This window comes from Asterias amurensis, chromosome 1 (assembly GCF_032118995.1).
Source record: "Asterias amurensis chromosome 1, ASM3211899v1".
Taxonomy (NCBI): domain Eukaryota; kingdom Metazoa; phylum Echinodermata; class Asteroidea; order Forcipulatida; family Asteriidae; genus Asterias; species Asterias amurensis.
Window position 1 is genome coordinate 18726524 of NC_092648.1, and position 15656 is coordinate 18742179.

A 15656-nucleotide genomic window follows, 5' to 3' on the forward strand; every position below is an offset into this window, starting at 1 on the left:
TATTTGGATGTTGATATCAATGACCAAATGTCATGGTTGAAAATAATAATAATAAAGCATGCAAAAACATTCAATGTAACTTTTAAAGGCACTGGACACCTTTGGTAACCAGTCTTCTCACTTGGTGTATGTCAACATAATGCACACAAAACAAACCTGTGAAAATTTGATTCATTCGGTCGTTGAAGTTGCGAGAGTATATTGGAGGATAAAACACCCTTGTTGCTCAAGTTATGTGCTTTCAGATGCAAAATTCGAGCTTGAATTCAATCAAATATTTGAGTGAGAAATTTTTGTCCTTCTCACAAACTACGTTATTTCAGAGGGAGCCATTTCTCACAATGTTTTATACTATCAACAGCTCACCGTAACCTGTTACCAAGTTAATTACCAATAGTGTTCAGTGCCTTTAATATGGGAATAAAAGGGTAGCGACAGGTTGTTACGTGTGATCGGCTTGGGCGAGGGTCTTGAGCGCATGGCAATGACCCTGCAAGGTTTAAACGGACATTTAAGAATGAGTCACTACTTTTTTATTCCGAATCATGAATGCCCTTTTGTTAAAAAACATTACAAAAATACAATTACAGACACTTTGACCGTTTAAAATTTGAGTTTTGAAATATTGTTGTTTAAAATGTTCAATACATTTTCACACAAAAACGGTTTTTGGGATACATAACTTTGAGTGAGCAATGAATGCTCACCCATAATAGGACCTTGGTCAGACAATTTTCTCACAAGAAAAAGGTTTAAGTTCAAAACAATTTTAAAGTTGGAAGCACTTTCTATTATTATGACAGGTTTCTGTTAAATGAATATACTGTAGCTATATATATTGATGTGACCAGAGCGCTAACACCCCATTATACACGCATTAAAGTTTTGAAGCCGTGTCGGCGCATCAAATGTTCATGTACAAACGAATACAAAAAAGCTTGATATTTTGTACGGCAATTGTACGGCTATTTGCATGATAGTGCATTTGTTATTTTCTATGTGTCATCGAACCAAAACGTGCAGCAAATGTAAACGCACAATCTGCTGATGAGCGTCCAAACTGCGAGCGTCATTTGCGTCATGTTTAAAAGGCATGTTTACTATTTTAAGTTTTTGTAGCGCAGACAGACGCTAATGGGCAGTTGCGTACGAAAGCGCACACGCCGAATTAAAAAAAAAAAAGTCAATGTGAATTAAAATCTTGTCATAGTCATGCAACACATCAAACATGTCTGTGCCCAGGGTGGCTTCAAAACACAGAGCAAGTTAGCGCTATATACATGTAAATGTAGATTATTATTATTATTATTATTATTCAGTATGTATAGCTCTATGGTTAAACGCGACCTTTATATTTGTTTTTTATGTGATTATTTGACATTAATATGTGGAACTCAGTTGTGTAATTGCGATGGATTTTTTTAATAAACCTGTTTTATACTAAATTGAATTAATTTTGTCAACTTTATTTTGCATTGCATTGATTAAGGTTCTTCCTCTTTAATGCTTTATTCTGGCCCTATGCTTTAGCACTGTGTAGGATTCTGTCCCTATGCTTTAGCATTGAGTAGGATTCTGGCCCTATGCTTTAGCATTGAGTAGGATTCTGGCCCTATGCTTTAGCATTGAGTAGGATTCTGGCCCTATGCTATAGCATTGAGTAGGATTCTGGCCCTATGCTTTAGCATTGAGTAGGATTCTGGCCCTATGCTTTAGCATTGAGTAGGATTCTGGCCCTATGCTATAGCATTGAGTAGGATTCTGGCCCTATGCTTTAGCACTGAGTAGGATTCTGGCCCTATGCTTTAGCACTGTGTAGGATTCTGGCCCTATGCTTTAGCATTGAGTAGGATTCTGGCCCTATGCTTTAGCATTGAGTAGGATTCTGGCCCTATGCTTTAGCACTGTGTAGGATTCTGGCCCTATGCTTTAGCATTGAGTAGGATTCTGGCCCTATGCTTTAGCACTGTGTAGGATTCTGGCCCTATGCTTTAGCATTGAGTAGGATTCTGGCCCTATGCTTTAGCATTGAGTAGGATTCTGGCCCTATGCTTTAGCATTGAGTAGGATTCTGGCCCTATGCTTTAGCATTGAGTAGGATTCTGGCCCTATGCTTTAGCATTGAGTAGGATTCTGGCCCTATGCTTTAGCATTGAGTAGGATTCTGGCCCTATGCTTTAGCATTGAGTAGGATTCTGGCCCTATGCTTTAGCATTGAGTAGGATTCTGGCCCTATGCTTTAGCATTGAGTAGGATTCTGGCCCTATGCTTTAGCATTGAGTAGGATTCTGGCCCTATGCTTTAGCACTGAGTAGGATTCTGGCCCTATGCTTTAGCATTGAGTAGGATTCTGGCCCTATGCTTTAGCATTGAGTAGGATTCTGGCCCTATGCTTTAGCACTGTGTAGGATTCTGGCCCTATGCTTTAGCATTGAGTAGGATTCTGGCCCTATGCTTTAGCACTGTGTAGGATTCTGTCCCTATGCTTCAGCACTGTGTAGGATTATTCCTCTATGTTTCAGCATTGTGTAGGATTCTTCCCCTATGCTTTAGCACTGTGTAGATTCTGGTCCTATTGCTTTAACATTGTGTAGGATTCTGTCCCTATGCTTTAGCATGGAGTAGCATTCTCTGACACTTTCGTCATAAAAAATCATGCTATTCAATTCTGCAAACACATTATAATGATCCATGATTAAAAAGGCAGAGGGCGCCCTACCTAGCCCTCCGTTGGTTTTAGCAATCACTGGTTTTGTACAGTACTATATGGAGTAGAGCAGAAAGCACAGAGGTCAATGAGTAGTGTAGAATCCTACTTCGCCTGTGTGGTAAAATTTTTGTTAACATATCTTGCAGGGTATACAGAGATTATGTCCCCAACTAGGAGCCCTAAGCCGAGGTTTGAAACCGAGGCCTTTAGGCGTGTGTAGGCTAGGCCTATTGCGAATGTAGGCCTATGTCATTATTAAAATGTGAGGCCTTGACTGTACATCCACTACATTTTTCATTTGTTGGGGCATGGAGGATAGCTAGCCGCTCTATGCTGAACGCTGCCCTCTGTTGGGCAGGCCATAGGCTAGCCTGACGTCACACTATGTCGGACTCATCTTTAAATCTTCAGACTTAGTGAACAAACAGTTTTTCAATCTTAAAGTCATTGGACACTTTCGGTAAAAAGTATTGTCCAAGGCCCACACTTTGTGTATTACAACTTATATATACAATAACAAACCTGTGAAAATTTAGGTTCATTATTGATCATCGGAGTCGGGAGAAAATAACGGGAAAACCCACCCTTGTTTCCGCACGTTGCGTCGTGTCATGACATGTGTTTTAAAAAAATCAGTAATTCTCGATATCGAGAATTGATGTTGTTTTAGTGTTTTCTCAAAAAGTAAAGCATTTCATGAAATAATATTTCAAGAGAAGTATTTCCCCATTACCTTCTGTAAACCCGGTAAGTTATTTGTTAATCTGTTAACTTTTTTTTTTCTGTTCCGAAAATGTCCAATGGCTTTTTAAAATCATGTGTTTTGATTTAAGTTCCCGAACGTTAATGTACCTGCTCCAAAACATTAGGTGCACTGCCTAATAAATCTCATGGCTAACCATTTATTACAAACACTGTGCGTTTGCTTATTCCCGTGAGCATGCTCCAAGCATGTTCCAAAACATTACAGGGTGCACTGCACTAAAATAAATCCCATGGCCAATCCTTGCTTAATACAAAACAAAAGAAGACTTTTTATATTCAATTGTTTTTGTCAGGTTAGGAGTAAAAGTTTGAAGCTACTCCGACCCAACATAAAAACAACTATGAACGAGCAGACGAAGCCGTGAGACTCCATTTTGAAAATTACATGCACTTCGCAGCTTCACAGCAAATTGGGGCCATTTTAGGTTGGCTCACGTTGTTGACAGTCAACAACCCAATTGGCACAACATCGGTTCATACTTCTTTCTTCAATCCCTTCTAAAAGCCATCGTTCAGTCAAAATTCGGGAGGCTGGCGCATGATTTCCTCATGACTGTATTGTGTATAGTGCACCAATAACATCGACGATAAGTAAGTGCGCCCTCTTTGTAAATTGAATCACCCAGGCAAAAGGTATTTTCTTTTCGCAGTTTACTTATTTTTTTTGGGTGGTTTTTCTTGTAATTGTATATAGCCCTCAAACTATTTTCAATGTGTCAATGTTTTTACTCTATGCGAGCATTTGAGTTACCCTTTTGAGGATTTAACAACGAGCCAAAATGAGTTGTCGATACGGCTTTTTAAACTCCAACTACCCACATTCACCAGCCAGTCAGCCATAGCCACAGCTAAAGGTTCTCAGTCGAACCTTTCAGTCCAGTCGGAATTCCAGTCGGAATTCTCCACTTGCGGCGCCCTCTGAAGCACATTATTCTACGGGCCGTAAACGAAAAACAGTCCCGTGAAATTGGGTCCAGAACTACTATCCATTAGTTTTAATCAAAACAAAAAATGAGAACAACAGAAAGCGTACACAACAAACAACAATAGTACTTTTTAGTTTTTAATTAATATAAATCATTATATTCTGATATCTTCTATAAATATAAGTCTATTGCAATCGTAAAGTTTAATTTGTACAAATTTAACTGTAAGTCATGTTGATGAAAAAGGTTTATATACCTTAATTTTTCATCGACATTGGCAACAAACAGAAGCGTCAATTCATTTGAGTGAATGAAAAAAAAGATACACTGAACAATTAATTTGCGTTTAATAATACATTTCCTACATGAATGAACACAAGGCCATTGTGACATCATTTTCATACGCAAACCATTGCTTAAATTGCCCAATAGAATTGTTTTTTCTAAAAATAAAAAAAAATAAGTATCTCTTCGTACCGTACCTTGAGAACGCTATTTTTATGTGGCAACTATTGACGTCAATGAAACAAATTTAAATTCTAATTAAAAACACTTAACAGAAAATTGTGTTATACGCATGTAAAGTGTTTCTGTCGGAGCACAAGGTGAGATGACAATATTCTTTATTAAATTAAGTTAGCAAGAACTTACATTAGTTTACTGCTACCTATGTTTTGAAAATACTGTGACATCGCATTGTGATGTGAACAGACGTGGTAGGTGGCCACCGTTAAAATGCCTTACTATCATAATTCTTTCAAATGTGTTTTTGCTATTTCCTGTTTATATATAAAAATGATTCACAACAAATGTGCACCTTTTTTTCTGACTTCATTATCAAAGCAGGGGTAGAATAACATAACAAACTGTTTGGAATTACGGTAAATACATGTTTTGTATCGGTTGAAACCACATTTCTTCAGACTATTAGTTGAAAGGCATGAAGGCATAGAGGCAAATTAAGTTGGGAAACATGCTGATATTGACAGTAGATTGGATTCCTTCAGTGATACATTGTGTTTGTTTGATGGCAGTTCACGGCTGTGTATAAAACTTGAATGCATGTTAACACACATCCATTCTTCCTTTGCTGGGGTTTAGTAGTGTTTTAAAGGTAGTGATGGACACTATTGGTAAAAACAATGTTTGCATAAAAGCTTACTTGGTAATGAGCAATGGGGAGCTGTTGATGGTGTATAACATTGTGAGAAACGGCTCCCTCTGAAGCCACGTAGTTTTTGAGAACGAGGTAATTTCTCACTGAAATAATATAAGACTTCAGCAGCTGAAGTATTTGGGCTTCTGAACACACATTGCAACAAGGGTGTTTTTTTTTTCTTTCATTGTATTCTCTTGCAACTTCAATGACCAATTGAGCCAAAGTTTTCACAGAATACTGTTTTTTTTTAACACAATAATTACCAAACGTCCCCAGTGCCTTTAATGCCACACTTAGTAAGTAAGTGCAATAATGTGCAGTAAACGGCACAAGGACTCGATTATTGCAGTTGGGTTGATAAACAGTGACAGACACAAGGCTGCTTCAATTCTTCTACAATACACGCCAATCCAACTGGGGAAATCTACCACTGGGGTTCCACTTTGCACCATTATCGCAAAATGTTCGCATCAATTTGAGTGTCACGGTGACAAACAGCGTCGCAATGATAGATCCTTTACTATTGTCGTCCACCCATCTGGATGACAGATAAAGTGACTTCGCTTTGGGCAGAACTAATGACTTGATGGAGACTGTACTTCTAAGTTGGAAATGCAATTGGTGTTACTAAGAAGTCGGGGGAAGTAAACTCATTTGGTTCTAAGTTAAATCGACCTTACTCTCCAGATTGTTAAAACCCCCCATGGGAGAGGGCAAGACTTGTTTTGTCTTCTCTTGTATTGTCCTTGCACAAATCGCATCCACTATAATTCAAAACCTTCAAAACCAAGTACAGTTGCTTCATCCAGCAAAAAAGGTAGCTAATGCACAACATAAGTTTAAAACGCTTACCTTAATAAGCTTATAGGCTACCAGCCAAAACACTTTGTTATGTACATTCTGTGACTGGTCCCCTGCCTATTTTTGTTTCGCAGAAAAATGTTCAGCGATTTTTTTCCCCTGCTTTTTGTAGCCCCATAGCCTAAAATTGCCCGTTGCAGTTCTAAAAAAGTTGCTTATTTCTTTCCACTGCCCTCAAACAACTGAACAAACCCTTATATTAATCGATCCTGACATTCGACCTTCCTAGGATTGGTTCGAACGTTGACCAAAAAAACAAAGGATTAAAATGGTCTAGGCCGTAGCCATAACCAGTACTCTAAATGGTCTGGATTTATTTATTATAAGTCAATCCAAAAGATTGTAGTTAAGAACCAACCAGCACCAATCCATTTTAAGATTAAAAAATATGATTTATTTTCAAATCTAAAGATTCAATTCTAAATCTTAAAATGGATTGGTTCCTATAACTGCAATCCTTTGGATTAACTTTTAAATCCCTCACATATTAGGGTGCAAACCAGTCGCTGCAGACAATGCGTAGGATGCCAATGCCATCTCTAGAAATTTATCTCATTACATTGTAAACGGATAACCAAATTATAACTGCGGGGGAGAATCACTTCATTATGTTGATCGTCTCCTGATGCATGAATGTTGTTAGCATATTCCCTGTAAAAGGCTAATTACTAAGTGTAGTAACAATCTAACAATGACATTCGGTATTATGGTCAGTATGATTATTTTTTTGTGAGTAACCAGTTCGATAAATTCCCCTTTTCTTACTTAAATTACCCCCAAATCAACATACAAATCCCACCTTTTCTCATTAAAAAAGACATAGGGAAAGCTTTCGGAACTTCTCACAACTTGGTATCCGAAACATGCGCTAATTAAGATGACATTATAATGTCATCTTACATTACACAGTGCCCCGTCAGTGTGGATCAATGATTCATCGTGTGGAGAGACTTGTTAACAATGTTAAAAACCCTTGTAAGCATTCCAATTGAAACATTCAATACATTCATCATTGTGATGGAGCAGGCCGCTCTAAAAATAGCATTGGCAACAACCACAACTGGATCAACAGTTGCATTAAGAGATTGGATACAGGGATTAAGGATCAGCCTGGATGAAAAAGGGGATATTGATGTAGTAATGGGATCAGGCTGTGTGTGGGTACAGCGGAACACGCCCACGGGATCTGGGTGAATACCACCCTATCACTCAACACTCTTCCACGATAGGCGAATGTATGGTACCCTGAACCCCTTTATGTCTTTTGAGAGTATAACAATGTGTAGTCTGGGGAAGCCTGTGAGGGGTTTGTATTGGAGAAGATACGCAGGCGAGGAAGGATATTAAAGAAAAACTGGGATAACAATCTTGAAAGCGACACCACTGGTATTCAAGTATGGAATTGATGGTGTTGAGCTGGGCCCAATTTAATTGAACTGAGTGAGCAACATGAAATTATGCTTGTCATAACAATGTGTAGTCTGGGGAAGCCTGTGAGGGGTTTGTATTGGAGAAGATACGCAGGCGAGGAAGGATATTAAAGAAAAACTGGGATAACAATCTTGAAAGCGACACCACTGGTATTCAAGTATGGAAGTGATGGTGTTGAGCTGGGCCCAATTTAATTGAACTGAGTGAGCAACATAAAATTATGCTTGTCAAAATAAGGTTTTAGCCAAACTGAGTCGCATCACATGCACCACCTCTGACTCGCACTGCTTTATGTTTGCTTAGCACAAAACTGGTAAGCAAAATAATATTGTCTGCTCTGTGAAATTTGAGCACAAACTACATGGCACAGCTGCTTTTGTTGGCCATGAAATACAAAATATACATTATGCGCATTAGCCTACATGGCGCTCTCTTAAAACTGAAATCCAGTCTTTTCAGTGGACACCATGGGATATAGCAATTCGGAAATTGGCAGTATTGATTTTACAGGTTCTATCCCACTCAACAAATCCTGCTGCAAAGAATTTTAGTGCAAAATTGACAAAGTCAAGTATGGCGAAAGAGTTAACACGTTTTGGCGAAGTGTGAAAGTGAGTTATAAAGGCACACGAATCGCCATATCACGCCAGAAAGGACCACAGATGACACAATGGTATCTCAACGCGTCTGTGTACAGTGACATGACATGACGCAACAGCTGTTGGGGCTCAATGAGCTTTCAAGGGTTTGGGTACTTTTTGTACGGTACAAAACATCCACAGACTTACATTAAAGTTACAATGTTTGAAGATAAAGATTGTAGAAAGCTTCCCTTAAAATACCCTTTGCTGAGTTGTTGTAATTTTTGAGAAAAAAAAGAGTAAAACAAGTTCACGGAAATAATTTTCGTCTCATGAGACGAAAATTAGCATACAACGTATTTACCAGTACTGGTATTCACGCGACTCTCCTGAAACATCTGTGCTTTCATTTTTTTTTCTCTCAAGAAATTGACCACAAATGAAGCTGAAACTTCAACAGATAAATTATATTACATACATCTTCATTCACATTAAGTAGTGATTCATGTCATGGCCAAAAACTTGATCTACAACAGGTAATCAAAACCCTTTAAAGGCTGTGGACACTGTTGGTAATTACTCAAAATAATTATAAGCATAAAACCTTACTTGGTGACGAGTAATGGGGAGAGGTTGACGGTATAAAACATTGTGAGAAACGGCTCCCTCTGAAGTGCCATAGTTTTCGAGAAAGAAGTGATGTTCCACTAATTTGATTTCGAGACCTCAAATTTAGAACTTGAGGTCTCGAAATCAACCATCTAAACGCACACAACTTCGTGTGACAAGGGTGTTTTTTCTTTCATAGTTATCTCGCAACTCCGATGACCAATCGGGCTCAAATTTTCACAGGTTTGTTATTTAATGCATACGTTGAGATACACCAAATGAGAAGACTGGATTTTGACAATATACCAATAGTGTCCATTGTCTTTAAGACTATGCCACGATGATACCACTGAACTAGTTCCATCGGCCATAAATGCAACCCCAACCTGATTACCATCTATCATTTATTCACAAACACATCGTGGAAATTATTGTTTTAATGGGGTATTCATGTCAGTTTAAAATATAATCTTTTATAAAGACCAAGCTGAAAATACTCAACTGGTTTCTGATGAAGGAATTATTACGTTGGTAATATTGAAACCCATTGTTTGTTCCATTCCTGTATAGTTGTAGATACCATAACACTTAACTGTTAAAAGGTGGTAGCATTTTGGGGATAATATTGCCGAATATCTGGATCGGTTGTGTCCACGCTGGAAGAATAACCTGCAATTGGAATGCATACTCAATGAGGAACGTTATTACGATTCTCAGATTAAAACACTGATATCTTTTTTGAAGTGAAATGTTTCTCAACATGAGTTATACTATCCAAGGCTGCTGTACTTCTTACCAGGGGCCAATTTCAAAGAGCTGCTTAAGCAAAAAACTCACTTAAGCACGAAAATAGCTCGCTTATTTTACACATGTTACTGGCCTAAATTTCATGCCATAGCTTGTGACTGGTATTTAGCTGTCGTTAGTCTTGGCAGGTAATCTGATTTTACTAGGTAAGGATTTGTTTTGATTAAGCAAACTTTTGTGCTTAAGCAGCTCTATGAAATTGGGCCCAGGTAAGTTTTTGTTGTTGCCATAAATTTCAGTCATATACAAAACTTATACAGAGCCTTTAATGTATGTGGAGTAAATTAATTTTTAGTAATAAAAGTTATCATTGCTTTTGTAAATGAGCAAAACCCATCTTGTTGTGTTTTGGGGAGAAGCTGAAATGTTTCCGTCACATTGAAATAAAAGTACATCCTCACACAATGACATCAGCCACAGCTTCCAAGTGCATCTCGACAACCGGTGTAGTAACGACATCATGCTGTATGAGTTTAGGCGCAACGTGTGTCTTTTCAACCACCGCTGTAGATGGTACAATATCAGCGTTATCATATAAAATATGAAGATGTTGAAGTCCTCCAACCATACTATTAGTCCTGCTCAGGGCGTCCGAGAACCGGGAGTTCCTCCGGCCCTCACCGCCCTGACTAGACGAACGAGGCCTCTTCTTCATGCAGAACAAGGCACGGGCTAGACGCTTGAAAGCTGATTTAAAGTCTTGATTCCTGTGAGCGTAGATCCATGGATTTAAACAGCTATTTGCAAAGATGAGAAAGCTGGAGTATTTGTGCAGAGGTGCTACATTCTCACCGCAGATCGTGCAGAATTTCTCCACGAGTAACGTCAGTGTGAATATAACCCATGTGACGCAGAAGAATCCCAGAATGATCAGTAATGTTCGGGAGTATTTGTTGCCCTTGAACATATGGAAATTCTTGTTGAAAGAGTTCGGGAAGAGGGAGAGTTGAATGGCCGATATGGCGCGGGAATGGTGTCTAGCGACCAGCATAACGCGGCAGTAACATCCAATCATGAGAAAAAATACGGGTAAGAAAGTGGCGGTGAGCTGAAACAGCACAACGTAGCGGTTGAGAAGTTTAAAACTACACTCAGCATCTTGTAACGGTTCGCTATCAAGGATACTCTCCACGTAGTTCCAACAGATAGGCGCAAAAGCGATAACGGCGACGTATAGCCATATCGCCGCTGAGAATCCCACCACACGTTTGGTGGTGATGTGCTGGCAATACTTCAGCGGTTTCACTAGGGCGGCGTAGCGGTCGTAAGCGACCACACCCAGGCTCAAGAGAGAGACACCACACCCCAAGATGACCAGACTGTAAGCTAAGCTGCACAGGTAGACGTTCGGTCTCAACCACAAGGTGACATACAGCAAGGGTATGAAGACGGCAACTGATATATCTGCTGCAGCCAGGTTGACTAGGATGTAGTTAGACGGTATCTGAAGCCTCTTGAACTTATGTACTGATAAAATAACCAGGAGGCTGCCGAAGACTGTTAGAGTGGAAATTAATAAGACCACCACTGCTCCTGCAATGGTGATGATCATAGTCACTGGATTGTTCTCCCAGTCCACAGGACCGGAGATGTTGTGAGAACTGTCCATCTTGCTTTTACTTGGCATGTGGGCCAACCATTCTGCTGGGGAAAAAAATAAAGAGACAAAGGGAACATTAGACCGTGAAAAAGAGACCTTTATTCTCTGGAAAAATGTTAAAAATAAGAGTACCTAGTTGGGGTTCTGATAGACGCAAATTGTCGCTAATTATCAAGAAGGTTTTCGACACGAAAAAGAAGTATTTTTTCTTCTTCATTAAACGATAAAAACTCTACACGCACAAAAGAACAAGTTCAACTTAGCGCACACAACGCAAACCCAAAATGAAGGAATCTACAACCACCTTTTAAGGGGTGATCGGGAGAGATATTGTAGACAAAATTGTACCCAGAGTTGAATATACTATTAAATAGGCTTTCACTCTACTGAGAGGGTATATTACATTCAACATGAAGATGGCTTTAAGACAGAACTCTCCAGAGACATAACTCTCAGGTTTCGAGTCTCGCTGTATAATTTGCGTTTGTTAAAAGTGGAAATTGAATCAATCTAATATTTTGCGTTTAATCTGGATCGCTGGTAACGCCTATACTTCTACTTGACTATATACTGTTATGCCGATTAAACAATTGACATGGGTTCATCGTCGACAAATTATACCTACGCCTTTAAAGTGACATACAGGAACAATCTAATCAAGATTTTGTCGAAACCACGGCTGTGGGTTAAGCCTTGGGGAAATGTGTGCTTTCTTTGTACAGGGTTTCAACAAGGTGGACAGAACCCAGTGCCACCAAGCCATGTTTTCGAAAAGGGCATTATGATAAAGAACATACTGATGGTAATTTGGGGGAATTTGAGATTTGGCATGGTGGAACCACATTGCATATGTTACCATCAAAATACAAATATACGGCAATTTGAAATATATTTTTAAAAAACGTGAAGAAGAATTCAATTGAATTGTTTTAATCATCAGGTATAAAAAAATACATGAAATTTTAATTCTAGCAACAAATAAAATATTAAAATATAAAAGTTGCACAAGATAAACTAACATACCAAAGAAAACAACATTTTTTATCAGCACACTGTTGCTTTCCTTGAGGTCAGTGACGGCACTTTTTGGGATGCACCCCAAAATAAAAAGAAAAACAAAAAACAAACAAAAACAAAAACCTAAATATCCACTTACGTTGTTTATTTTACCAATGAGATAGTATAATGAGGACATTTAAAGACAGTGGACACTATTGGTAATTGTCCAAGACTAGCCTTCACAGTTGGTGTATCTCAACATATGCATAAAATAACAAACCTGTGAAAATTTGAGCTCAGTCGGTCATCGAACTTGCGAGATAATAATGAAAGAAAAGAAAAAAAACACCCTCGTCACACGAAGTTGTGTGCGTTTAGATGGTTGATTTCGAGACCTCAAGTTCTAAATCCGAGGTCTTGAAATCAAATTCGTGGAAAATTTCTTCTTTCTCGAAAACTATGGCACTTCAGAGGGTGCCATTTCTCACAATGTTTTATACCATCAACCTCTCCCCATTACTCGTTACCAAGTAAGGTTTTATGCTAATAATTATTGTGAGTAATTTCCAATAGTGTCCACTGCCTTTAACACGGTGTCAGTTTTGTCGCATAATATCAATATAAGCAACATGGCGGGACTATAAAGTATAAAAGCAATCTACGAAGAAAACATACGAAGAAAACCCATAATGAAATTATTTGCACGGAGCTAAATGCAGGCACAAAAGTGGAAAAAATGCGCAGTTTGCATGAATCACAATCACATTTTTGTTTAAACATCCCTTTTAAATTGATTTTCACTTCTGAGGGTTTGCAGGTATCAAATCATGAAACAAAATTCAAAACATGATGTTTTATTCAGAAAAATAAATAAATAAATAACATTTCATCTCGGGAGGCTATTTCTGTTCGTTTGGGTGTTTGTTCATTTGTAATTGTATGTTGGGGTGTTTGTGTGTTTGTTTATTTGTTTGTCTGTTTGTTTGTTTGTTTGCTTAATATGTATATTTTTTTTAAACAATGACCACATGGATGTATAAAAAACAAAGGCATTTGGATAAAGTATTGACACAGCTCAAGAGTCTGAACGAAGTTTCTCTGACAACTGAAAAGGTTTCTGCTTGTTTGCGTTGTATATAAGGATAGTCTAAAGTATGTCTATACCCGCACGTGTTTAATAACCCATGGACTACTCTGATAGTCCATACACCTTTAAAATACAACTTATCGTTTTGTGTCTAAAAACCAAATTACTTCAAAACTCAAGCCTATCAAGTATCCAAAATGAATCCATCTGGAATTACACAAGAAGTGGTTTAAGAAACACTTTGTAACCAAACACCAAGTACCGCGGAGCTGGGAGCTCCGAATTTAATTTGGGATTGAAGTATTAAGTGCGTTGAGATGATAACAACGGCACAATGTGTATCAGGTGACCAATCAATAGTGTGCTTAACTCAAAATAAGATTTTAATTGATTGGCTATGTTATTTTGTTGTTGTTCACCAAAAAAATGTCAAAGTGATGTCATTTTGACCAACGCCGTCAACGACAGAAGTGTTTCTAGTTTGTCAAAACCTGGTGGTTGGTGTCTAATTTTTTTGATCGAAAATTAAAAAACAATCAGAAGTGTACATTAAACATATCAAAATTGAATTGATAAACAAACACACTAAAACAAGTTTGAATATTCCTGTTTACAAAAGTTCGCTCAAGTAGCTGTTTAAGGGAAGTTTCCAACCATGTCCATGAGTTTTAAACTGCAACGTGCAAATCTGCCAAAATGCTGTGCACTCCCTTTAAAGGAAAATAAATTCTCATTTATAATATAATCCATTGCCAAAATAAAATAACTTCTAATTTCTAAAAAAATTCAAAAATAAAATAACTTCTCATTTCAAATATATTTCCAAAATAAAATAACTTCTCATTTCTAATATATTTCCAAAATAAACTAACTTATCATTTCTAAAACTAAAATAACTTCTTATTTATAGTATATTTCCAATCTGCCAAAATGTTGTGGACTCCCTTTAAAATGAAATAACTTCTGTTTCAGCTTCGGTTTATTTGATGCGAAGCCAACCGGTCGGTGCTCATTACCAAAGGAATTACAGCTATTCGACCGGCTTGCAACACAGAGAGCATAATGAACGAGTTGTGAATGTGACCACGTTGACTCGTTATTCTGAATTCATATCTCTGATGTAACCAAAAGTGCCAGTGATTTCTGTGTCAAGAAGAAGATAACCAGACATCTTGCTGTTACATTTACCCCGTCGCGATTACTCGAGAAAGAAAAAAAAATCATCTATCATGTAATTGTTTTTCATGGAAGAATGTCAATGAGAGTTTTACAATCAGTGACGATCGGTTATTAAAAAGATTATGAGAGACTGGAAATGCAGACCAAGCGATTAAAGGCAGTGGACACTATTGGTAATTGTCAAAGACTAGCCTTTACAATTGGTGTATCTCAACATATGCATAAAAAAACCTGTGAAAATTTGAGCTCAATCGGTCATCGAACTTCCGAGATAATGATGAAAGAAAAAAACACCCTTGTCACACGAAGTTGTGTGCGTTTAGATGGTTGATTTCGAGACCTCAAGTTCTAAATCTGAGGTCTCGAAATCAAATTTGTGGAAAATTACTTCTTTCTCGAAAACGATGGCATGCACTTCAGAGGGTGCCGTTTCTAACAATGTTTTATACCATCAACCTCCCCCCTTTACTCGTCACCAAGAAAGGTTTTATGCTAATAATAATTTTGAGTAATTACCAATAGTGTCCACTGCCTTTAAACAAAACCGACTGGAACTCAGTCAGTCAGAAATTTTTGCACAACAAAATTATTTTACATCGGCAAAGTTCTATGACTGAAAGCTGTTCCAGCTTTACGAAGCTTTCACAATAAAAAAAAAAACCCGGGATGTATTCTTTCCGTAGAACTGACAACCATTTTAAGTTAGTTTATAGCTCTTGCTGGGCCCATGTTTCGTAGAGCTGCTTTAGCGCAAAAAGAAGCACAGAGCATATCAAATTATGCTTATCGGAATTAGGTTACCAGCCAAACCAATATGTAACATGTACAACTTTTGACTGGTATCCTGATAATTTCTGCTTGGATAGAAAAGCGTTAAGCAATATTTTCAGCTTAAGCGACTCTATGAATGTGGGCCTGATTATTTTGAAATACCCAACACAA

At 38.0% G+C, this 15656-nt stretch overlaps 2 protein-coding genes across 3 annotated transcripts in view; both read right to left on the reverse strand.

The window, feature by feature from the left end:
- Positions 1-10246: 10246 nt before the first annotated feature.
- Positions 10247-11458, reverse strand: LOC139944780 (adenosine receptor A2b-like). The gene has a single exon (XM_071941891.1). The coding sequence runs from the start codon at positions 11456-11458 to the stop codon at positions 10247-10249; it is 1212 nt and encodes a 403-aa protein (XP_071797992.1).
- Positions 11360-15656, reverse strand: part of LOC139948788 (endoplasmic reticulum membrane-associated RNA degradation protein-like) — a 41758-nt gene continuing 37461 nt past the window's right edge. Inside the window, exon 18 of one of the 2 annotated variants that reach the window (XM_071947118.1) lies at positions 11360-11490. The gene's annotated coding sequence lies outside the window, so the exon portion shown is untranslated. Of the gene's footprint in view, positions 11494-15656 lie in introns of both variants that reach the window. The other variant, XM_071947127.1, reaches the window with a different exon arrangement.

Coding starts and splice junctions, on each gene's coding strand:
- LOC139944780 (XM_071941891.1), bottom strand. CDS start 11,458: ATGGACAGTTCTCACAACATCTCCGGTCCTGTGGACTGGGAGAACAAT.